The sequence below is a fragment of the Lithobates pipiens genome, unplaced genomic scaffold (assembly GCF_037356315.1).
Source record: "Lithobates pipiens isolate NorthernLeopardFrog02 unplaced genomic scaffold, aLitPip1_a1.2 Scaffold_8, whole genome shotgun sequence".
In the NCBI taxonomy this organism is placed as follows: Eukaryota; Metazoa; Chordata; class Amphibia; order Anura; family Ranidae; genus Lithobates; species Lithobates pipiens.
In genome coordinates this window covers 502,867,909-502,893,129 of record NW_027507903.1, presented here as the reverse complement: position 1 = coordinate 502,893,129, position 25,221 = coordinate 502,867,909, and the positions used below count along the sequence as shown (strand labels likewise).

Below are 25,221 nucleotides of genomic sequence, written 5' to 3'. Positions count from 1 at the left end.
GCATAGGTTGGGGTGTGCTTCACACAAATGCATGCTGTGATGTATTGTTGCATCACAGCACAGTGTTTACTTCTTTTTTTTTTTTTACTTTAGGGCCCTTGCACACAGCCTGTTTAGTGTAAAGCCCCATACACACTATCAGATTTTCTGCTGATTTTTGTCTTTGCCTTACCAAACCTGCTGATTTTTCTGCTGATTTTGTCTTACCAAAACTATGTAGTGCAAGGATGGATGATGAACGTATCGCCATGGCTGTTTGTAGCAGATTTCATCCGAGCGGGTGTCAGCGGACACGTGTCTGCTGACATCTGCCCCCCCATAGAGAACAATAGGTGGTCTGATCAGGTCTGTCTGAAAAACGGACAGGCGGACCCGATCGGTCCGCTGGTGTGAAAGGGGCCTTAATGCTGGCAAGTTCCTTCAGCCCAGGTGCATCATACAGCCTGTCATTGTTATGAATGGCCATGCACTGCTGTACTTGTGTATATGGCGGTGATATCGTAAACATGAGTACAGTGTGCGGCATTTGCAATTTTTTTTATTTTTTTATACATCTGTAAGCTGTACTTGTGTATACAGCAGTGCTATTGTAAACACAAGTACAGCGTACGGGCATATGTCATGTCAGTGACAGGCTGTACACCACACTTGGGAGGAGAAAATACGCTGGCAATTATTATTATTATTATACAGGATTTATATAGCGCCAACAGTTTGCGCAGCGCTTTACAAAATTAGGGCAGACAGTATACTTTCAATACAAATCAATACAGGAGGGATCAGAGGGCCCTGCTCATTAATTATGCTGAATGGGCTTAGCCTGCCTGTGTGTAAGAGCTCTTCAAGTTAATAAAAAAAAAAAACACTTCATTTAAGAAAATGCAAAGTGACACCTTGCAACATTTGTTTTCTCAGTGTCCTTGCATTAAGCCAGCATTAAAGTGTTACGAAACCCAGTAAAATCAGTCTATATATGCGGTAAAGCATGCTTTTTATACTCGCTGTGGAACCTAGGGGGTTAATCCTGCGCATTGTGTAAAAAGGCTGTTTGATCCTGTCTTCTCAGATCTTCCCCTTCTTCTACTTTCCCCAATCCATCTCCTGATGGTACAGAGTTGGGGGGCACTCTGCACATGCTTAGTTTGGTGTTTTTCTGGAGCGTTTTTCTTTCTTTTTGGGGGGAGGGTGGGGGGCGTGCATGTGATCGGTACAGGGCCAATCAGCACTGTCCAGACAGAGGGTGAGGGGTCATGCAGCCTCATAGGACAGTCAGAGGAGAATGAAAACTCCTACAAGCTTTAACCTGACACTGATAAGTCACAAGACTGTTATATACTGCTGATGATAAAAGGTATTTAGCGGTTTATATTTACTAAAATAATTGCATTTCCATGTTCTGTGTACTGTGGGAGACCAGTAGGGGTGCAACGGATCAAAAAACTCGGATCGGATCATTTTTCGGATCAGCAAATAATTGAATTTGCAAAAACCTGTGAAAATTCCACCACCATATAGTCCCATACTGTAATATCCACAATCTCCCCACTGTAATATCCACATCATCTCCCGCACTGTAATATTGGCTGAGCATGATGGCTGGGTACGGCTGGCTATTGCTGAGTATGGCTGGGTATTACCGAGTATTGCAGGGTATTGGCAGGGTATTGCTGGGTATTGCATTGCAGAGTATTGGCAGAGTATTGCATTGCAGAGTATTGGCAGAGTATTGCATTGCAGAGTATTGGCACAGTATTGGCAGGGTATTGCATTGCAGAGTATTGGCAGAGTATTGGCAGGGCATTGCATTGCAGAGTATTGGCAGGGCATTGCATTGCAGAGTATTGGCAGGGCATTGCATTGCAGAGTATTGGCAGGTTATTGCATTGCAGAGTATTGGCAGGGTATTGAGGGATGGCTGTGACTGCACTTGTCACAGAGCAACCCACATCGCTGCTTCCATCTGATCTCTCCCCTCCACTGTACAGATCTGTACACAGAGGGGAGAGAGGAACTGGCGTCATCATGTGTCATTGGACGGAGCGATCACATTGTAAACCCCGACGGGTGCACTAAGATGGCCGCCACTTCGGAACTAGGCTGAAGCAGCGGCCTTTCCTAAGGCCAAAGCGGCGGAATCGCTCCGCGGATCGCGGCTTGTGCCGATCCGAACGGGGTGACACGTTCGGATCACGGATCGGTGACGATCCGTTGCACCCCAGAGACCAGATATAATGAATGCAGGGTCCTGGGTTTAGTAACACTTTAAAGCGGACTGACTTTTAAAATAAGGACACTTATGCCGTGTACACACGGCCGGACTTTTCGTCAGCAAAGGTCCGACGGAACGAATCCGTCGGACAATTATACCGTGTGTGGGCTTCACCGGACCTTTACTGTCGAAATATCAGACGGACTTTAGATTTAGAACATGTTTCATATTTTTCCAACGGACTCTAGTCCGGTTGAAAAATCCATTTGTTTGTATGCTAGTCCGACGGGCGAAAACTGATGCTAAGGCAGATCACAGTCCGGTCGTGTGTACACAGCATTACCTGTCTAGGGTGCCCGTGATGTCGGCACCCGAAGCCGATCTATCCCTCAACTGACGGTTGCTGCCACCTCCGCCATTGCCATCCTCGGTAAGGGAATCAGGAAGTGAAGCCTTGCGTCTTCGCTTCCTGGTTCCCTACTGCGCCTGCTCGACACGCACTGCGCTATCCCACTGGTCCCTGTTTTCTGGGACCCGTGTGTCTCCCAGAAGACAGCGGGGGGAAGTGTCATAGGTACCCCACGGGTGGCTCGGGTATCTATGCCCGGAAGTGTGAGCAAAATACCTGTATTAGACAGGTATCTGCTCCCCTCTCCCCCTGAAAGGGGCCAATTGTGACACCGGAGGAGAGTAGGAAATGGAAAAGCGCAAGTTCAATTTTTTAATGGAACGCCGCTTTAACTTCCTTCTTGTTCGCTCCTTGTGGCCTTAAATGGGCCTTAAGATGGGGTAGCGGGACAGACTTTGCATTTTAAGTCTCTTTACTAGTATGTGTAGTACCATCCTTTGATATTATTATTATTATTATTATATCCTCATTATAAAATAAAACTGCACCATTACAAGGTATACATCGCCATATTATACAACCAGTCTACATGTACTAGCGTAGTAGCTAAGCAGCAAGATTTTTTTTTTTTTTTGCGTAGAACCAGCCTTCAGCTGGTTATACAATAATTGGAATTTCAGGACATGCTGTGAACTTTTTCTTAATCAGTGTATTCTGACAAGAGGAAGGGGCTGCTATCAGAATACAATGTCTCAGTGGTGGGGTGATTATGCTCTATCCACTTCACTTGTGTAAATAGAGGAACATATTATTTCTTTTTCCATCCAGGCCTCTGGCGGAATGAAAAAAAAAAAAAAACTAGCAGTGTATCTTTAATGACTGATTCCCCGGATGGGTCTGTTTACAGGGAAAGAGGGGCCGCACATCACACTGAGCCTGGGGATCCCTTTGGTCCACATCCAGGAAGGATAAGCAATCTCCACAAATGAGGGAGGTGTAGGGGAGCGCAGATGTGAAGAGGGTCCCTGGTTAGTGCAGGGCTGGAAGATGAATCCGAAAAGTATGAGTCTTGCTTGCTATAAGGCACAGCGCTGGGATGATGCAACGCACCCCTGACTCACTGCAACACCATCTGTGGAAAGTGTATGCAGGACGCAGGAGCTCACATCTGGCGCACATCCCCTCTCCTTCCTGCCAGTCTAACCCTCCCAGTCCCTTAAAGGGGGCGTCCCATCCGCAGAAGACTTTTGTAGCCTTGCAAAAGTTCTGCAACTTTTCCTAACTTGCTTCTGTACTTTTTTGTCACGTCTTTATTTCCAGCAGATGTTGCATTTTGCAGCACTGGAATATGGCTCAAAGCTGCTGTCTACATACAGTAAAAATAAAAATGAAAAGCATTGCTGAGTGGTATCTCATGGTACCAAAAATAAATGCCCTTTTTATGGAGAAAAGTCTGGAAATAAAAAGCATAAGGGAATATATGTTATCTCTTTGTTGCATTGGGGGGGGGGGAATAAAAATGAAATCAGAGATTCCTGCTGCGACTCTAATGCCGCGTACACACGACCGGACTTTTCGACAGCAAAGGTCCAACGGAACAAATCCGTCGGACAATTAGATTGTGTGTGGGCTGTCCAAAAATCTGATGGACTTTAGAAATAGAACATGTTTCACATTTTTCCACCAGACCAAGTTCCTATGGAGAAATTTGCTCGTCTGTATGCTAGTCCGACGCACGAAAACCGGCGCTAGGGCAGCTATTGGCTACAGGCTATGGACTTCCTTATTCTAGTCTGGTCGTACGGCATCACATTCAAATCCGTCAGACTTTGGTGTGATTGTGTGTGGCCAAGTCCATTCGTTCAGAAAGTCCATCGGAATTCCACTGAAAGTCCGTCGGGCCTAGTCTGCCGGAAAGTGCGGTCGTGTGTACGCGGCATTAGCGGCTAGGTGTGGCCGCTGGCCCTGTTCACTACAATGACAGGTCGACCGGGGCCGCAGTTTTTCATGGCTGTCCGCACAGCCCGCGATTACCTGTGGTGATCACAGCTAGACAACCTTAAAATTTTCAAAATAAATGTTGGGATATATTAATGAATACAGAGCTGCATTCATTTGTACCCAAGGGTGGACTGACAACTCATAGGGCCCCCGGGCAATAGGAGATTATGGGGCCCCCAGGCAATAGGAGATTATGGGGCCCCCAGGCAATAGGAGATTATGGGGCCACACAGTATACACAAACACACACACACACAGTATACAATCACACAGTATACACAGGCATGTTTCTATTGGCTGAGAAGGTACTGGAGAGGTGGGGCAGCTGTAATCTCAGGATTTTTAGACCAAAAGGATGTCAGTAAGGGACATTTCAGAGACAGATGTAAAAAAAAAAAACACAGATTTTTACATACTGTCCCTGGTTTTACTGAGGCTGGCAACCCTGATGGGGCCCCCTAGTGGCATGGGGCCCTCGGGCAGTGCCAGAGTGGCCCAATGGTCAGTCCGCCCCTGTTTGTACCTTTTTTTTTTTTTTTTTTTTTTTTTTTTTTTTTTTTTTTTTTTTAAACCTGTTTGGATAGCTTTATATTTCAATATTTTTATTGAAAAAGATCTGGCAATGGACCCCTCCGTAACTCTCTTCACTCTCCTCTTTTTTTTATTCTGTCTCTATATCTCTTATGTTTTTGAGGCTCCTCAAAATACAAATGATAGCTTTGGAACCTATAGACACCCCACCGACTCTAGTTTGTTCAGGAAATTTTCACATTTTTAATGACCACATTCTAACAGGTTAATAATAATACATCTGGTCATATATATAACTGTCTATTTATTGTTTGTACTCTTAACAAATTTCTTAACCCCGAACAACATTGTATTTGGCATTATACGTTATATAATATATCTATATCGTATATTGTATATTTTATTGTACAAAATAAAATATTTTTGACAATGAAAAAGATCTGGCTATAAGAAATATACCATTTAAAAGATAGCCCATTCTTGGGTTGTCATTCTATCAGAGACATAAGTCCATAAAATAAGAACAAACAAAGATAACATAGACAATCTTCGAAGAAACAAATATTAACAAGGGAATGTTCTCAAGTAGCCTTGTTGGCAATCGTAGAGGTCAGAGGTTTGCACACATCTCCGGAGGGATTTTGTCCCACTCCTCTTTGCAGATCCTCTCCAAATCATTAAGGCTTTGAAGCTGACACTTGGTAACTGGAACCTTCAGCTCCCTCCACATATTTTCTACGGGATTAAGGTCTGGAGACTGGCTAGGAAACTCCAGGACCTTAATTTGCTTCTTTTTGACCCATTCCTTTGTTGTCTTGGCCGTGTGTTTTGGGTCTTTGTCATGCTTGAATACCCATCCATGACCCATTGTTAATGCCCTGGCTGAGGGAAGGAGGTTCTCATCCAAGATTTGACAGTACATGGCCCTGCCCATCGTCCCTTTTGATGCAGTGAAGTTGTCCTGTCCCCTTAGCAGAAAAACACCCCAAACATAATGTTTCCAAGTCTATGTTTGACATTGGGGGTGGTGTTATTGGGGTGTTGAGTTGATGCCAAAGAGCTTGATTTTGGTCTCAACTGACCACAACACTTTCACATCATTCAGATGTTCATTAGCACCAATTGGGTTACCAATTGTTTTCTTGATGACTATGGTCCCAGCTGCCTTGAGATCTAGTAGTTCTGGGCTGATTCCTCACCGTTCTCATGACCATTGAAACTCCACAAGCTGAGATCTTGCATGGAGCCCCCCGGACCAAGGGAAATTGACAGTTATTTTGTGTTTTTTATATTTGCAAATAATCGGGCCAACTGTTGTCACCCTCTCACCAAGCTGCTTGGCGATGGCCTCGTAGCCCATTCCAACCTTGTGTAGATCTACAATCTTGTCCCTGACATCCTTGGACGGCTCTTTGGTCTTGGCCATGGTGGAGAGATTGGAATCAGATTGATTCATTGCTTCTGTGGACAGGTGTAGTTTTTTTTTATACAGGTAACAAGCTGAGATTAGGAGCACTCCCTTTAAGGGAGTGCTCCTAATGTCAGCTTGTTACCTGTATAGAAGACACCTGGGAGCCAGAAATCTTGCGAATTGATAGGGGGATCAAATACTTATTTCACACATTTAAAATGATAACTTTTTTGAAATGCGTTTTTCCTGGATATTTTTTTGTTGTTCTGTCTCTAACTGTTAAAATACACCTACCATTAAAATTATAAACTGATAATTTCTTTTTCAGTGGGAAAATGTACAAAATCAGCAGGAGATCAAATACTTTTTTTCCCTCGCTGTATGTCTCTTTCGATAAGACTGGCGCCAGGGTATCTGCACAGTGTATGGTACAGAATGATTGCTGCAATGTTGTGTATGTGGGCAGGCTAAAACGTAGGCTATCGAGTTGGGCAGCAGTAATATAAACCGCAAGGAAACTATAGATATGTCAAATAATAATCAGGCAGCCCCCATCGATAAGAAAGGATATCTCAGCCCCAGCTGTTTCCAGGATGATAAGCCCCCTTTAAGACCGGCTTTTCCACCTCTAGGTTTCTGTATTTTGGCTCGGATAATGTCCCAGTGACTCATGGAAAAGTGATCAGGTTGCAGACTCGGGGTGTTTGTCTGGGTTTGCGGCTCCCCTACGTAACTGTCTGGATTTAGTTTTCTTTTTTTCACAGTTCTAAGATCAGAAGCGCCCTGTTAACCCCTACACTGCCAGAAAGACCTGAGGAAGGTTTCCGAGCAGAGATACGCTGGGCCCTATCTGACTCTGTAGGGGTTAACAGGCTCCACGTTAAACCATAATCACAAGGTCTTGCCAAATATTTCCTTGTCTTCTCCCCGCAATGGAGGAGGATATCCTGGCTTTAAAGGCACACAAGCCATAGGGAAGCTCAGCACTCTAGTTGTTGTGGAACTACAAGTCTCATGATGGGACTGCAAGACTGACAGCCACAGGTGTGACTTCCGGTAGGGGAATGATGGCATTTGTAGTTTCACCACAGCTGGAGTGCCAGGGTTGCCTGCACCTGGATCTTTTCAAGCGTGAAATAAGTGGCGGCTGGTTATAGCACACTTTAGGGGTTATTTACTAAAAAATGCATGGTGCAAAATCTGGTGCAGCTCTGCATAGAAACCAATCAGCTTCCAGGTTTTTAGTCAAAGCTTAATTGAACAAGCTGAAATTAGAAGCTGATTGGCTATCATGCCCAGCTGCGTAAGCCTCCCCCTATATCTATGTTTCAGATTGTATACTATTGCAATCTGAGACGTGATTAATTTATCACAGATGGCGTTTGTTTTTGTGGGATGAAACTGTAATAAATATGTCACAACAGCACCGCCCCTCTCCAGATGATTGACAGCACTGAAACATATGGGGGACAAGAGCGTGTGCAAGGTGGGGGACAAAGGGAATCCTACTGACAAGGATGGGAGTGAAGATCAAACTGATTATTTCTTCAAAGCTGGCCACAGATGACTCCGTTTTTTTGTGATCGGCCAGTGGGCTGATCGAAACAAAACTGAACGGCTCACCCCATCCACACAAGTGATGGAGATGAACGAATCCTCCCCACCACGCTATTGTATTCTGACAGTGGGTACTCTGTTATTTCTATTGAACCAGCTGAATTTCGTTCAATCTATGGCCAGCTTTGGGCTCACCCCACACTTTACAATTTTTCTGTACAATCTTCATTAGATACAGGACTTTTTTTCAGTTTGAACGCAGGGGAAAGCAGTTTCAGCACCTCCAGCACAAAATGTATGTAATGGCAAGGGGTAATAGAGTGTGCTGGAGGGTCTATTGATGCTGGCTGCTAGGGGGACCTATGGTCGCTGGGGGGGGGGATCTATTGTTGTGGGTGGTCTAGTGTTGCTGGGGAGGTTTATTGTTGCTGGTGGAGGATACATTGTTGCCTGGGGGGCTACTGTTGTGGAAAGGGTCTATTGTTGCTGGCTGCTGGGAGATCTATTGTTGCTGGGGCGTGGGGGTATTTTTTTGTGGTGGCCCTTTTGTTGCCGGGGGTATCTATTTTTGCTGGGCGGGCCTATTACTGATGGGGGGTGTCCTATTGTTGTCTGCGGGGGATCTATTTTATTGCTTTTCTTATGATCAGTATCAATTTCCATACAAATTATCTAGTTATGTATTCTCTAAAAGGGATGGTATTGGAAGGTGGGTAGGGGTGGAATCAAGGGACGGTTCTCGAAGGTGGGTAGGGAGCGGAGACAAGGGATGATTCGTAAGGAGCAATTGCCTGCACCTATTTCCTGAGAAAAGAAGCCCTGATTAGATCTACCAACATTTTTTTCTGTTTTAATTAACGTTTTGATTAAAATTTGTATAAAAGAAAAAACAAACACGGGATACAGCGCTACAAGTAGTACAAACTAAGCACACAAAGTTGCAATTGAAGAACAATTAAAATATTCAAATGAGATACAGGTCCAGATCACATCTACCAACATTTATATTGTAACGGCCTACCTGATTGGATAAAGATTAATTGGAAAGTTTAGGTAAACATAGTTTTGGAAAATCCAAGGTTGATTATACAAAGATTGTACAGTCAGATTGTAACGCGTATGGTCGTCTTTAGCTTTGCTGACATTTTGGTAAGGAGTCTCCTCTTGGGTTTCAGGATGGTAACATTATTCTTTTTTTGGGTTCTCGGATTAAAGCATTTAGGAAGCCTACCTTTTAAAGTATAAGTGCAACATTGAAAAAAGATACTGACTTCAAATTGTTAATTTTAATGCATTCTGTTTAACTGATTTTGATATGACCCAGCTTTTATGCTTTTCTTTCTTTTGTTTACATCCTGACACTCATCTTCTAGACATCTCTTTACATCATCTCATGTTCTAGACACAAGTTTGCAGACAAGGAGGCTGGCGCTGTGTCGGGATGGATGATAAGCACCATAAGCATCCAGCCTTTGTATCGGCCTGTGTTTGCAAACAGGCATGGACAGGCCTTACAACATAGGTTAGATGGCATATAAGGGAATGTAGTTCATTTGAATTTTTCAGAAGATTAATTAAAGCTGAACTCCAGCCACAAATCGCTCATTTAAATATATCCCTCAATAGCCAAAAGGAATATAAATTCCACTTTGTGAGCTTGAAAGGTGTTTACAAATCATGGTATTACCCTTGTAAAAGTAATGGTGACATCATCATTGTGCTGTACATAGCCTGTGCAGAGAGTAGAGCTGTGGGAGGGACCCAACAGGCCCCACCCACTACTGGCTGCCTGCAGGAAACTACTGGAGGAGGCGGAGACAAGACCAGTCACCCTGCACAAGAAGAGAGAGCAGCAGTGAACAGTCTTTATTACAGGAAGTTCCTGTACTCACACTGGATTACTGCACAGATCTAGAAAAAAGGACACCAAGATTCAAACAAAAACACATGACTTGTACCTGTATAATATTTGTTTATCTTGGATATTAAACCACAAAAAAAATAAAAAATGGGCACCAGGCAGTTTAAGTCATAATGAGCTAGTATGCATTGCATACTAGCACATTATTATTATTATTATTATTATACAGGATTTATATAGCGCCAACTGTTTTTGGAGCATGGGGGCAGACAGTACAGTTGCAATACAGGAGGAATCAGAGGGCCCTGCTCGTTAGAGCTTACAATCTAGGATACTATAATAGACTTGGCTAAAAATGAAGCCCTCCAGCAGCGCGCGGTCACCGCTGATAGTGCTTTCATCTTCACTCGTTCTCCTTTCCGGGTTCACATGCTTTGGCGATATGAATGGCCGAGCCGGCGATGGCGTCACTCCCGCGTGCACGCGGCAGTCGCTGTTTACTGCATGCCTCTGAAGAAACTGCATGGGTATTCCATTGCTTTAGAGCGCATGTGCCAGTGACATCACTGGCTGCATCTAAAGTAAATAAATAAGTAAATGCACGTTTAGGAGATATTTACTGTACCTAAGGTAGGTTTTTTTTTTTTTGGAGCCCGTATTTTAATTTTTTGTATCATCAGAAGAAACTTTCTGGAAGTAGCCTAGATATGAATTGACACATTCAGTACCTGAAAGAGAAATGGTCTTTTAACAGCCCAGAGGCAGACGGGGAGGAGGGGGCTGTGCGGAGGCCTGTGGATTCCATTGCTGCATGTGTGTTTGAAGAGACCTTTCTTACTGCTGGGCGGTGGGTTCATGCTGAGTTCAGTCCGCCCGCACTGCATGGATTGTAAACACAATGATGCCTTGTATATGGAGACTCTATATCCTCCCATACACCTTCAGATCTGGCTGCCCAATTCTTCTTCTTCTTCTTGGCAATAGGACTCAATTGGCAACCAATTTGTCTCTCCATGGAGACTGGCAGGTCAGCAGATTTTGCAGGTTCTGGAGGGTGACGTCTGCCTGTATTGTGGGTAGGAAAGTAAAATGTTTGAGATCCATATACACGTGATTGCCTCCCTTGAAATATCAAATATTCCATTCAGCCTAAATGCTATCTGATTTGAAATTTGGCAGCAGCCTGCACATGTACCAACTATCTACAGAGAAAATCTACAACAAGCTGAGTAAGATCTTTAGAGTCTGGCATGTGGACATTATGGAAAAGAACACAATTTCTGTCCCCGAGTAACTACGGGACCTGCACTACTTCTCTGTGGTAACAGTACAGTAGCCTTTCTGAACCTTTTTACCATAGATGAACCCTTGCAATAACCTTCAGGTCTCAAGGAACCTCTACCAATAATTACAGCTCATCAATCTACAGCTCATAGTACATTCACTTGGACAGTATGTTGAGACTTGAGAATAAATAAAACAATATGGTATCCTCCCTACATTAGTTAGATAAAAGAATGTACCTTACATTGGTGGTCAGTGTAAAAAAAATTCCCTTACATTGGTGGTCTGTGTAAAGAATGTTTTTTACATTGGTGGTCAGGAGAAGAATGCTTCATACATTAAAGGAGTTGTAAAGGCAGAAGTTTTTTTATGCACTAAGATAAAAAACCTTCTGGGTGTAGCAGCCTCAATAATACTTACCTGAGCCCATCTCGATCCAGCGATGTTCACAAGTGTCTTAACTGTCCAGGACTCTCCTACTCCTGGCTGAAACACAGCAACGGCACCATTGGCTCCTGTGACTGTCAATCAAAGTCAGTTAGCCAATAAGGGGAGAGGAGGGGACGGGGCCTGGTCAGGGCTCCGTGTTGGCTTGGGTGCCCCCATAGCAAACTGCTTGCTCTGGGGGCACTCGACAGGAGGGAGGGGTCAGGAGCAGCAAAGAGGGACCCGAGAAAAGGAGGCACTGGGCTGCTCTGTGCAAAACCACTGCACAGAGGATGTAATTCTAACATGTTTGTTATTTTTTTATTTTTTTTTAAACAAGACTTTTCAATCACTTTAATAATCAGTGGGAAGCAGTGACGACCTGTCCATATGGGGCGCAGGGGCGCTGCCCCCCCATCCATGTGTCCTGCCCCCTAATCTACATGGGGACGTCGGACGCATTGATTCCAGTGAGGTGTTTTTTTTTTTTTTTTTTTTTAACCACGTGATTAGAGCCAGAGGCTCTGATAGGCTTCAAAAAAGAGCGGGCTTGGGGCACAGAGCACACCCATTTGTGTGACAATAGTGAATGGATATTTACTATTGTCACACTGATTCTACTCCTGGCTAATTAGGAAGCAGGTCATGAGACCCATTACCAGATTGGTCAAAAGGAGAGGCGATCCGATTGGCTGCTCAGTGGGAAGTATGCTTCGTGAATTGGTGATCAATGGGAAGAATGCTCTTTACATTGGTAGTCAGATGAAAGACCGACTCCTTAAATTGGTGGTTAATGGGAAGAATGCTGCTTACATTGGTGGTCAGTGGGAAGAATGCTCCTCACACTGGGGATCAGTGAGAAGAATGTTCTTTACATTGATGGTCAGTGGGAAGAATGCTCCTTACGTTGGTGGTCAGAGGAAAGCATACTCCTTATATCGGTGGTCAGTGGGAAGAATGCTCCTCAAACTGGGAGTCAGTGAGAAGAATGTTCTTCACGTTGGTGGTCAGTGGGAAGAATGCTCCTCAAACTGGGAGTCAGTGAGAAGAATGTTCTTCACGTTGGTGGTCAGTGGGAAGAATGCTCCTTACATTGGTGGTCAGTGGGCAGAATGCTTAGTAAATTGGTTATCAGTGGAAGAATATAGAATATATAATAATTATATTGGTGTTTCGTAGGATGAATATCCCCCTTACAGAGCCCATAGCTTAAAAGATCATTGGTGCCCATGGTTGTTTATATGAGAGTCAGAAATTGTTAAAGAAACCCCTAGCTACCTCAGGATAAGTTCTACAGAACCCTGGTTAAGAAAAGTTGCAGTACAGTGAGTGTTGTCACCCTAGGACCGGAAGTTTGTTACTGGCAGGATCAGCAGATAAAAATACAGAAGAAAAAATTGTGAAAAAAGAAAACTGATGCAGCCACCACATCTAAGCTGCAATTCATTACTTTAACTTTAAACCATGATGCTTTATAACATTACTCAGATGGAGATGGTGCTGTGTACTTTGTGTCTTGGCTGGAGAGACTTTTGCTGTGGTCCTAGCAGGAGGTCTGCACATTCTCTGGTGGTCTGTTTACATAGACCTCCCTTTCCCTTTCTACACAAACCTTAAACTATTCTCCATGTTAGTTCTTCTCACCATCTGTAGGCGGATGTGATGTTTGTCCAGGTCACTCTGTCCTGGAGGCTTTTTTTCATTGTTTACCTGAAAGGTTCCAAGACAAACTTTATCGTGCTTACTGTCAAGCCTTAAAAAAATGCTAATGACAATTCCTTATGAGTCCTGAGAAAAGGATTTAGGGGGCTGATTAACAAATACTAGTGGAAACCTAGACTATTTGCTCATACCAGAGAGATGAAGCCAAATTGGTTACTCTAAGAAGTTTCTGTATTTTTGTTAATCGCCTCCCAGTGTAGACGTATTCCATTGGAAAGAACACCATAAACATTGTATGAGTCCAGAATAGACAAAAAAAAACCTCAATACAATATAGGAAAATTACTTTCTGTAAAACCGTAAACTTTCTATAACCATTATCTGAAAAAAATAAAAATGAAAAAGCATAAAGCCATTATAACGCAAACTTTTATGTGCCATCCTGAGGTTTTTATTTGAACTTGAAGTATTGGTTCCTTATATGCCACACAAACTTCTACTCTTAATCTGGGTACAGTTTGTTCTTTTATTTGTTACAAGATAAGTTGGGAATTGATTATCTCCAAACGTTCTAAACAAGGGCCAGTTTATTGTCCTTTTGGGGGACCAAACTGTGGCCAGTGGGAGTAAACCATGCCCCATCTTTGGTATTTGGGAAAGGAATAGTGGCCCATCGGTGTCGGTTGGAGAAATGGTGCTCCGTTGTTGGTGTCAGTGGCAAGAATTCTGATATCAGTGAGCAGAATAGTGTCTCGTATTAGTGGAATGAATAGTGTTTCATGGGCCAGATAAAGGCAAGCAAAGGGTCGCATCCGTTACCGGCCCAGCAGCCTTTCTCAATCTTTTTACTCCAGAAGAACACTTAAAAAAATTTTCAGGTCTCAAGGAACCACTGTTAAAACAAATTTATTTTGGAGTTCATTGGGAAAATGTCTGGTTGCAAACTTTTAAAAAAAACATTGGTGTCATACTGCTGGTTTTGCCAAATGGCATTGAACTCAGACCTATGCAAGTACCGTCAGATGTGAGGTAAGTCAGCCACAGCTCATGGAACCCTTAGGAAGTTTTGGAGGAACCCTAGGTTTCCATGGAACCCTGGTTGAGAATTTCTAGTTTAGAGTGATGTAATACAATCTTGACGACAAACCAGTCACAAAAAAAAAAAAAATTCAGAGATAATTGAAATGAACATATTTGTGTCTTTTTATGTGGCCCCATGGTCTGATTTAGTGTAAGGTCTTTTGGTAATGTGTCTTGTTCATTCTGTGTTCTTTTACTAACTGCAGAACTCCTATTTCCTTTGTAGCCTTTCTCGGAGCTCCTGGATGACACCGCCCTGCTGGATGCACTGGGACAGCTAATCTGTGACCCGTTCCTGACTGATAAATATGAAATGATGGAAGTGGACAACCCAAACTCACCTTCTCCTATGATCAAAGCAGAACATAGCTACTCCCTGTGTGGAGATTCTCGCCCTCAGTCTCCCTTCACTCATGGCTCCTCTGATGACAACTTCAGTGATGGTAAGATCAGCAAGCCCTAGGCATGGGCCGGGAGGTTAAATTGTATGTCGCGTATTACCCAAATTACCTGCAAACCTCCCTCCTCCTCCTCTAGATCATGTCTCGGCATTCATTTTTCTTTTACCTTATTTCTGTAATGATATACAGCTTTTATTACTCCTTGTGACCTCATCGCCAGGCTTGTAAAATTCATACAGGGACATCTACTGGGAGCTCAGTTCCCACTGACATAGGCACACCCACAGAACTACATCTCCCAAGACTCCTTTCTCTATACACAGTATGCGGACACTTTCGGCAGTCCAGGCAGCAGCAGCATTGTTTTTCTGGGTAAGATATATCTCAGCTGTGACACTTATCTCCAGGATAGGTGTCCCTTTAAGGCCCCTTTCACACTGGGGCGGGAGCAGCATCAGCGGCAAAGTGGCGCTATTTTTAGCGCCGCTTCACCGTCATTTCAGCTGCGTTATGCAGCCGCTAGCGGGGCAGTTTTAACCCCCGCTAGCAGCCGAAAAAGGTTTAAAACCGCCCGCCCGTATAGCCGCGCTGCCCCATTGATTTCAATGAATACAATGAATACACCGCTCCTTCACCGCTCCAAAGATGCGGCTAGCAGGACTTTTTTCACCGTCCTGCTAGCGCACCACTCCAGTGTGAAAGGACTCCGGCTTTCACCCTGGAGTGAAAGGGGCCAGATTTTTCAGGCGCTATACAGGCGGAAAGGGCCTAACAGATGTTATCAGGATGGTAGGTGAAGGGAAATCACACCACTAAAGACACTGGCAACAATTAAAGTAGTACCCCAGTCAAAAAAAAGCAAGATAATATTGAACAGCCTATTAAAATGTACAACAGCAAAATTGCCGGCAGTATTCAATATCAATTCAGAGATTCCCCCAACAGTTAATTTTTTTTGACCACTGGATGTCCTTAGTCTGATGGTCAGCATCATTTAACACACTTCCCCTGAGCCCAGGTCTTCCTAGAACCCCTTCCTAGCCTGTGATTGGATAGTATAGGAAAAGGCAGTACAGTGATGAGCTCATCTACCTGTTTGCTTTTTTTTTCCCAATTAAGGCCACTTTCACATTGAGGCGCTTCTAAACTGCTAGTAAAACACTGAGCGCTTTTGAAGAGCTTTCCATCCATTTCAATGGAGTTGGGAATTTTTTTTTCACCACCTTGCCAGCGCACTGTCCCAGTGTGAATTCATTGATTTGATTTGAAAACGTTTTTTGTGAGATTTTAGGTGCTTTTTTAGCGTGAAAGGGGTTTAACATGCTGCTTGTCAACACATTAGCAGTGTTTCATTGTCAGGAGATTAAAATCTGATTAAAGAACACAACGCTTTAGTTTTATATTTGTGGTCCGATTTATGTTGTACATAAAACCTGGCTCGCTTAAACTCGTCTATGTTGTTGTGTTGACTGTAGTAGCCCTTGTTTGGTGCACCTGCTGCCTAAAAATAACAATGAAACAGGTACTAATGACACTGAAAAAATCCACACCTGTGTATGTAAAGTCTGCACGGCACAGAAACTGAAATATCTGACATTTATGTGTCATTGCTGTGCTTTGCTTTGACTGGTTGTTTTTGTTTTTTCCAGCAGTGAGACCCAAAAAGAACATTCGTAGTGTTCTTCTATGGGACGGCTGGACAGGAAGTCAGCTGTGTGTTGTTGAATATTGCTCCTCCTATAACGATTTTGTTTGAAATTCTTTCTGTTAGGAAACTAATATTTTCTGTTGAAACAGTTAAATTAATACTAGAGCTTTGTTTTTGTCTTTCCTAAAATAGCAGACATATTCTACTTACCTGCTCTGCGCAATAGTTTTGCACAGGACAGCCCAGATCCTCCTCTTGGGTCCCCCTGCTGGCGCTCCTGGCCCCTCCCTCCAGCTGTGTGCCCCAAAAAGCAAGCAGCTTGCTGTGGGGGCACCCAAGCACGCGCGCTCCCGAGCTGCGGCTGTGTGTCAATTCACACACGGAGCTGTGGCTCGGCCCCGCCAGTCAGTCTCCTGGTTGGCTTACTGGCTGTGATTGACAGAGACGTGAGCCAATGGCTCCCTCTGTTGCAAAAAAGCCAAACAGGAGTGTGAGTCCCCGGTGAGCCAAGGCTCTTGTAGACCTCGCTGGATCGAGATGGTAATTTTTTTTTGGGCGGGGGGGGGGGGGGGGGGGCTGCTGCACAAAGAATAGAATAGAATGCATGAAGGTAAAAAGCCTTGCGCCTTTACAACCACTCTCAATTATGCAAACCCTAAAAAAAAAGTGACCTGGTAACTTCCTGCGCTCTTTGCCTGAGCTGTTCTCTTATCAGTTACATTGTTTCCAGGAGAGGGAGAGGTAATCTATTAATTATAATCCTGTTCTAGAATGACAACACTGTTCCTCCATACATACAGTACAGTGAGTAGTGTTGCCCTAGAACAGGAATTGTGTTATTGGCAGGATCAGCAAGTGCATATAACAGAAAAAAAATTGAAAATATAAAAATAAAAGCAGCCATCACACCTACGGACTGGCAAGCTGCAAAATATTACGTTTTTGTTCTTGGGTTTAGATATGCTTTAACACAATTTGCATATACATAGGTAACATTAGATACTGTGTGTCAATTCGTAACATTAGATACTGTGTGTCATTTGGTAACATTAGATACTGTATGTCATTTGTATATACATAATGTAACTTCAATGCAAATTGAGAAAAACGATTTCTCTTACCGAGTAACAAACTTATATCTCTAAAGCTCTATTCACATCTGAACATTTGGCAACGTGCAAAATTGCGCCTTTTTGCATGCATGTAAGAAACAAGTTGAAGTTGCTTGTCGCGTTTATGTTGCTATTCATTATAAATAGCACCCCAAACACTGCAAGCAGACATGTGTTTTTCTGCATGACAAAACATTTGTCTGTTTGCCTTGTTTGGGGAGCCATTACTAATAAAGGGCGCCGCAATTGCATGCATTTTTAACGTGTTTTGTGTATTATGAATAAGCACCATGAGGCATGAAACGCGTTAACATTTCTTCTTTTTGCACTCCTGTGTGCTATGTATTTTTATACATGCTTGAGAGAAGGATTAATAAAGATACTACGTTTTAGCAGAGTGTGCGGTCAAACAATTCACCTGTTAGTGTTTCGTAAACACATGCAAAAACGTGCACATTTTGCGCACATCTACCAAACGCTCAGATATGATTGGAGCCTTATGCCTCGTTTCCATTGAGCGGATCGGTTTGGGTTGGTTTGGTACGGTACGCTATTTTGAGTGTTTCCATTATGAAAGCGCCCCTTACAACCGAACCATACCGCACCATTCATGGTCCTGCTTCAGATGTTGGGCCATAGAAAATGGTACAGTACAGGTTAGAGCGGAGCTACTGGCATCACATGATACATTCCACTGATTGGCTGACAGAAAAAAATCAATGTTCACGTCAAAGGAAAGCGCAAAACAAACACCACGTCTCCGTTCAGTCCGACTTGCAGTGGAAACGCTCACTTGAATAGGCCGGACCATTCTAACCCTTCCAAACTCTACCGACCCGAACCGTTCCGCTCAGTGGAAACGAGGCATTAGAGATATAAGTTGGTTCCTCAGTAAGAGATGCCGTTTTTGCTCAATTTTCATGGGCATTGTATTATGTTAAAATGCGTAAGGCCCTGGCGTTGTATTATGTTAAAATGTGCAAGGCCCAACATGGCGAAAATCTACAGGAGCTACTTTACATGATTTTTCACACGTAGGGTAGACTGTTGAGATGAATGGGCTGCCCTATATGTGTCACATGAAAACGTGCACAAAAAAGGGTGCGCTTAGAAAATGCTAGGTGCAAATTACACCTTATACATGGGAAAATATTTTTTATAAAATGTGGAGGTTTGCATGGCCACTCCTCAGTATGTCATAGCTTTTGGTGGTAGAGGTGGCTATAGGGACAGCATGCCTTTCAATTATCTTTACAGGGAATGCACAGGTTTGCTTTAATCCCCCCATGTACCCCCAACACCTACTTACCTTTCCTTCCAGACTCCTCATTACTCTTTGGTGCCAGGGGCTGGAGGAAATATGTCAGAGCATGGGACTCCCTCCATGTGATAGCTCTGGGCAAATCTGTACTGTCACATGGAGAGCTCATAGCCCTGCGTAAGCTGTGACTCCATCAACTCTTATTTACCCAGAGCTTTCCTTTGCTGCTGGCAACAGAACAGAGCGATGGGGAGCAAACGAAAGGTACATACTGTATATGTTGTTGGCGAGGGTTTAATGAAAGTAAATCTGTCGCTTTGCCCGGTGTGTATAAAGCACAGGGTAATGTTAATACAGGGCAGGCACTACAACACTTTATTCTGGATTACCAGATACTGTAGTTTGCATATTAAACACAAAGTCGATTTAGAGTTCTGATAGAAAAGTAATTTATTAATTTATTTGCCCACACTCGATCGCATGGTACAAAAGTACCAAAAGTACCATGCCATCCACTTGCTGTGCATTTCAGAAAGTAGTGCATACACTACTATGTATGGTATGGTTGCACAGAACTGCATGGGAATCACAAAGGAACTGCAGAGCAGTTCCTAGTGTGAATGGACCCTTAAAGTGATTGTAAAGTCAGTTTTTTATTTTTTTTCAATAAAAATAACAAACGTGTATACTTACCTGCTCTGTTGCAGTGGATTTGCACAGAGCAGCCCCGATCCTCCCTTCTGTCGAGTGCCCCCACAGCAAACAGCTTGCTATAGGGGCACCCAAGCTCAGTCACCGTTCCCTGTGTCCATTCAGACATGAAGCTGTGGCCTGGTCCCCTCTTTTTCCTGGTTGGCTGACTGACTTGACTGATTGACAGCAGCGGGCGATCAGTGGTGCTGCTGCTGTGTCTCAGCCAATCAGTAGGGAGGGTCTCGAGCGGCCGAGACACTTGAAGACACCCCTGGACAGAGATGGGGCTCAGGTATTAGGGGGTGATGGGGGGGCTGCTGCATAGAATGCATTAAGATAAGAAAACTGCTGCCTACAACCCATTTAAAGTGTTACTAAACCCAGGACCCTGCATTCACTATATTTGGTCTCCCACAGAACATGGAAAATCAATTGTTTTAGTAAATATAAACTGATAAATACTTTTTCTCAGCAGCACTTGTGACTTCTATCAGTGTCTGGTTAAAGCTTGTAGGATGAGTTTTTATTCTCCTCTGACTGTCCTATGAGGCTGCAGGACCCCTAACCCTCTGTCTGGACAGTACTGATTGGCCCTATGCTGATCACATGCACTTTTCCAAGAAAAATACATCTCTAGCAATACACACCAAACTGAGCAGGCGCACAGTGCCCCCAAGGCTCTGCTCTATCATAAGATGGGTTGGGGACAGCGGAAGAGGGGGAGGATCAGAGAAGACAGGATAAAAAAAAAAGCCGCCTTACACAATGCAGAGGATTAACCCTTTAGGTTCCACAGTGAGTAGAACAAGTATGTACACACTGATTTGACTATTGTGGGTTTAGTGACACTTTAACCCTGAATTCCAGGCTTAACTTTTTGTCTTGCATAGTTGTACAGGCTCCTCTCCTATACTGAAATGTCTCACTCTGATTTCACTGCACACTGTGAGCTTCTCACAATGTGCATTAGAAGCTGCAGCAAATCAGATAGACCATCTATCTCATTTCCTAGTTGGAGGACATCCATCATCATCTAGGTCAGTGATAGCGAACCTTGGCACCCATGCACATCGCTGTTCTATGGGCTTTTATCGCTTGGAACGACTCGTGTTCACTTCCCATTGTGTATATTACACAGAAAACAAGGAAAGAGCTGAAAGAAATGACAGGTGTGGCAGCTTTTATTGTTCCTGGTGAAACAATATGCGATGCTATAGATAAAAAAGGGTAAGACTTCCTTGAGTGTCAAGGTGCAGGAAGGTGGATGATGAATTTACTGCGATTCTTTAGAATACAAGAGCACCTGTCATTTTGAAAAACACAACAAGCAAAGCACAATAACCCGTACAGCAACACATATTCTCTAAATTTGTAGCCTGAGCTTGATGAATGCTGAATTGCAGGCAAACTGCTAAATACACCAATTAAATACATATACGAGGTAGGGCTGGGGAAAAAAATCGATTTAAATCTTGAATCGAGTTGAGAGGTCAAATCGATTCAAAATTTCAGCAAATCATTATTTTTAGATTTTTATAAAAAAAAAAATTTCACCAGGACTGACACTGACACCGCGCCGGTCCTGAGGTGCTGCGGGCAAGAGTTTTTAGGCCAGACCGCAGCTTCGGCCTAGTCCACAAGGCTGGATGCAGCGGACTAGGCCGAGGCCTCGCCTAAAAACTCCTGCCGCAGCTCCCCAGGACCGGTGCTGACACCACGCCGGTCCTGAGGAGCTGTGGGCAGGAGTTTTTAGGTGAAGCCGTGGCTTCGGCCTAGTCCACAAGGCTGGACACTGCGGACTAGGCTAAAGCCACGGCCTTGCCTAAAAACTCCTGCCCGCAGCTCCTCAGGACCAGCACGGTGTCCTTAAAAAATAAAAATAAAATAAAATAACTTAATTCGAACCGTGTATCGTGATTCTAATATGAGGGCTGTTTTACCTGGCAAAGGTTTTGTATTTCTATCCATCCAGCCTTGAGATTTACACAGCTCTGTCACAGAGCTTAGTCCTGTTTGTGAGGGGAGTGGACTTGAGCTTTCTTTGCTGCAGTATATCTTTTACAGGTCCCCTTCCCAACCCACCCTGTGACTAAAGAGTGAAAAAAAAAAAAAGTAGTATATTGATATGCGCATTTATTATAGGCTTACCTGTAGGTAAAAGTTATAAAAAAAGACTATACAATCACTTTAACAGCTTCCAAGGAGGCAGGGGTTGGTATCTGAGGTCACACTGTACAACACAGAGCTGAGTGTAATATGGGATCTGAGTGGAGGGAAAAGATACCCTCCCCCCCATACACAGTTTCATAGGGAAACATGCACATCTAAGGCTGTCAATTGCCTGCTATGTGCTAGAGGAGGGGGTATGGCGTCAGATGATATGTTTTTTTTTTAGTTTTTCATTTCAGAGGTTTACAAATTCTTTCTGTGCATAAGGGCTGTTTTATTTCTGAAACTTTTATTTCTGGAACTGTACTGAGTGTATGCTAAATGCAATTGATATCAAGCAGAACCTTTTAAAGAGGAACTGCAGTCTGCTCTTTGCCGTTCTGAAGCTTCCCTCCAACCACTTTGCATATTATTTGATATATACTGTGATTCTGTACTTGCCAAAAATACTGCAGAAATCCCCCTCCCTGCAGCCATTTTAACTGTGGGCAGCTAAAACTGCTGCCTGTTCACAGACACAAATAGGCACACCTCCAGCTCTCATTGGCCCTCTAATGACTCTCCCCCCCTCCCTCCTGGCAAACTCTCAGCAAAGTGAGAGAGAGAGCTGTGCACAATGTCATAAGCCTAGGGTAATGACCAGACAAGAATCAAGAAGTGGGCTGTATAAGGTATTTGCTGAATGAAAAAAAAAAAGGTTTACTATCCAAAGTTAAAACAAAAAGGGCAGAAGATTTAATAGATGGAAAGTTGAAAAAAATGACTGAAGGTCCGCTTTAAGGTCATCCAAGTAGAGTTTACTATACAGTGTAAGCGGTAGAAGTCAATGCTGGGGTTATCTACCTTTTCTAAATAGAAAACACCTGGAAGCCATAAGGTGTTGGATTTCTGCACAGACGTCACTTTCCCTGCTGGCTAACAGTTCAGTCCTTCCCTGGATAGCTGCCTGACCAGATAACACTTGTTTGTCATTCTGCACAACCCAGAAGTGAAAGCATGTGGGCAGGAGGCAAAGTGCAGCCTCTATTCATATTGCACAATAATCTGCTTACTTTGCATTGCTTATGGGATGTGTAATGTCATTCTTTAGAAATGAAATACGGTACATTGTATATGTGGTTTTCATCCCTTAGTTGCTCAGAACTGTTTGCCACTGATCGTCACAAGTGGTTTACTGACACCGTTGTGTGATGAAGTGCAAATGAGTGGGCTATCAACGCATCACAAATAATGTAAAAATAGGCCTAACCACACAATGCATAGAGTATATGTTTGTGCGTTTTGTTTTTTTTTTTTGTTTTTTTTTATTGCCTGACATTGTAGATGTGCGTCTGGGTGCAAATAAAGCTGGCCACACAGTGATCAGATTTTCTTTTTTCGATCAGCCTGTGGGCTGATCAAAAAAACTCTAGGAATTCCCGCATCCAGACAAGTGAGGTGGATTGAGGATTCCTCCCTGCTATGCTATTGTATTCTGACAGTAGCGACTCCTTCTCTGTTAGAATACAGTGATCGCCTGCAGTGCTGATTGAACAAATACTTTCCGACAAGCCCGTTCATGAGAAGTTGATCACTAGATCGACTTCTTACAAAACTGCAATGGCCATAGGTGGATCAAAATTCGACCAGTTCTTGCTGAATCAGCCAACTTTTGATCAATCTCTGGCCCGCTTAACCTTTCATTGCATTGCAAGAAACATCTGCATTGCGTTACCATGCATTGTAGTAATGTGTTACAATGGATCCTCTAGTTTTTATTTCTTGGTCTTCGTTGTATGTCCTCCAATGCAGTTTACCTGCATTTAGAGTCATTGTAGGGTGGCAGGATACAAAGCCACTCTTGAAAGAGCCACCCCACCATGTTCCTCCACTGGAGATGTAAGCCCAATGCCTTGTGTAACTTCCTATTTGTACTTACATGGAATTTTTGACTTCTTATCCTCCCTCATGTGACAGTATATGGGACTGGTGATCTGCTGCTTGGACTTGAGTGTTGCATTCTGGGAGGTAGGATAGTAGGTCACATGTTCCCCAGTAACTGGACCATGAACTTTCCAGGAGCTGTGATGGAGCAATGAAGCAGTGGGTGGCAGGGTTGATCTTTTGAACCTGTCGCATTGTACTCAGTGGGTCCAGAATGGTCTTCTAAAATACACATTGACTGGTATTCATGTATTTGCTAATTTTCTTCATATGAATCTTGTGTTTTGTTCTTTACAGGTGATCTTGCTGGGGAGGATTGGTGTTTCGGAGGACAGCTCACTTCCAACAAAATAAAGATGGAGGTTCCAGTGCAGGAAAGCCCAGGTCTCGCCCCTTCGGTCACCTTGATGGCTAACACAATGACAGCGCCTATTGAAGTGGATGTATTGCCACAGCTGCCTGAGCCAGATCAGGTAAGAACTCTGTGTGTGTGTGATCAGTGATGGGTTAGTCTCCTCTGCTTCACTTACTGTATTTATTGGCGTATAACACTCACTTTTTCACCATGAAAATCACGTGCAAATAGCGCGTGCGTGTTATATGCCAATACAAAAATGTAAAGTGGTTGTAAACCCTTACAAACCACTTTGACCTACAGGTAAGCCTAGATAAAGGCTTACCTGTAGGTCCAAGCAATATCTCCTAAACCTATATGGTTTAGGAGATATTTGCCCGAAAACAGGCGCCATAGACAGCGGCGACTTCGCGTCTCGGCTCCCGTCAAGGAGTGACTTCATCGCGGCTTCGCCGAATGACAGCGGCGGAGCTGCGAGACCCCACCAACAAGATGGATGCGGCGGACTACAGGGGACAGCGGCGACTTTGCTGGCTCCTTTGTCAGGTAAGTGACACATAATGGGCTACTATGCGATGCATAGTAGTCCATTATGCTTTGCCTTTGCAGGAAATGAAAGAGGAAGTAAACTCATCAGGGTTTACTTCCGCTTTAACTTGTTTCCTGAAACTTCCCTCTTAAAATGAATGTGCCTGTTATACACCTGTGCGTGTTATACGCTGCTAAATACGGTATTTAATTTCACTAAGCTGAAGCCTGATTGGATGGTCTGCTGAGTCATGCACACCATTATTGCTCTTGCCATTGACTTATTGAATGACCCTATATGAGTATAACTATATGTGAATGGTCAGATTATGACACTTGTAATAGCATAGTCTTGGATAACCAGGATTCAACAAGACAGATATGTAATAAGCATGAGATCAATTTATGAAATTAACTTCTCTCCTGCAGAGGTTCCAGGAAGTGGTGACACCTGTTCTGTTGTTTGCTTGCAGATGAAGCCACTGAGCCCCAAATCTCTGCCCCAAATCAAGCTGGAGCCGCACGAAGTGGACCAATTCCTCAACCTCTGCCCCAAAGAGCGTGAGTGTCCCCCGAATTTGTAACAGGGGATTATGCCAAGAACAACAAAACATAAAGCAACATAGTGACCACAAGCAACAGATTGTAGCATTTTTAATTGCGGGTTAGAAAACATAATCAATTGAATGACGTGGGTTTTTGTATCTTATGGGATTCTTAGGTTTTTTTGTTTTTTTTTGCTAAAGGCCAAAAGAGTGTG

At 43.6% G+C, this 25,221-nt stretch overlaps 1 protein-coding gene across 2 annotated transcripts in view; it reads left to right on the top strand.

Moving 5' to 3' along the window:
* LOC143960540 (cyclic AMP-responsive element-binding protein 3-like protein 2) overlaps nucleotides 1-25,221 on the top strand; it is an 89,476-nt gene that overhangs the window by 45,050 nt on the left and 19,205 nt on the right. For both annotated transcript variants that reach the window (XM_077469247.1, XM_077469246.1), the window contains exons 2-4: nucleotides 14,598-14,814; nucleotides 23,876-24,051; nucleotides 24,935-25,022. In XM_077469247.1, coding sequence (XP_077325373.1) covers nucleotides 14,598-14,814; nucleotides 23,876-24,051; nucleotides 24,935-25,022 — 481 coding nt within the window. The remainder of the gene's footprint in view (nucleotides 1-14,597; nucleotides 14,815-23,875; nucleotides 24,052-24,934; nucleotides 25,023-25,221) is intronic.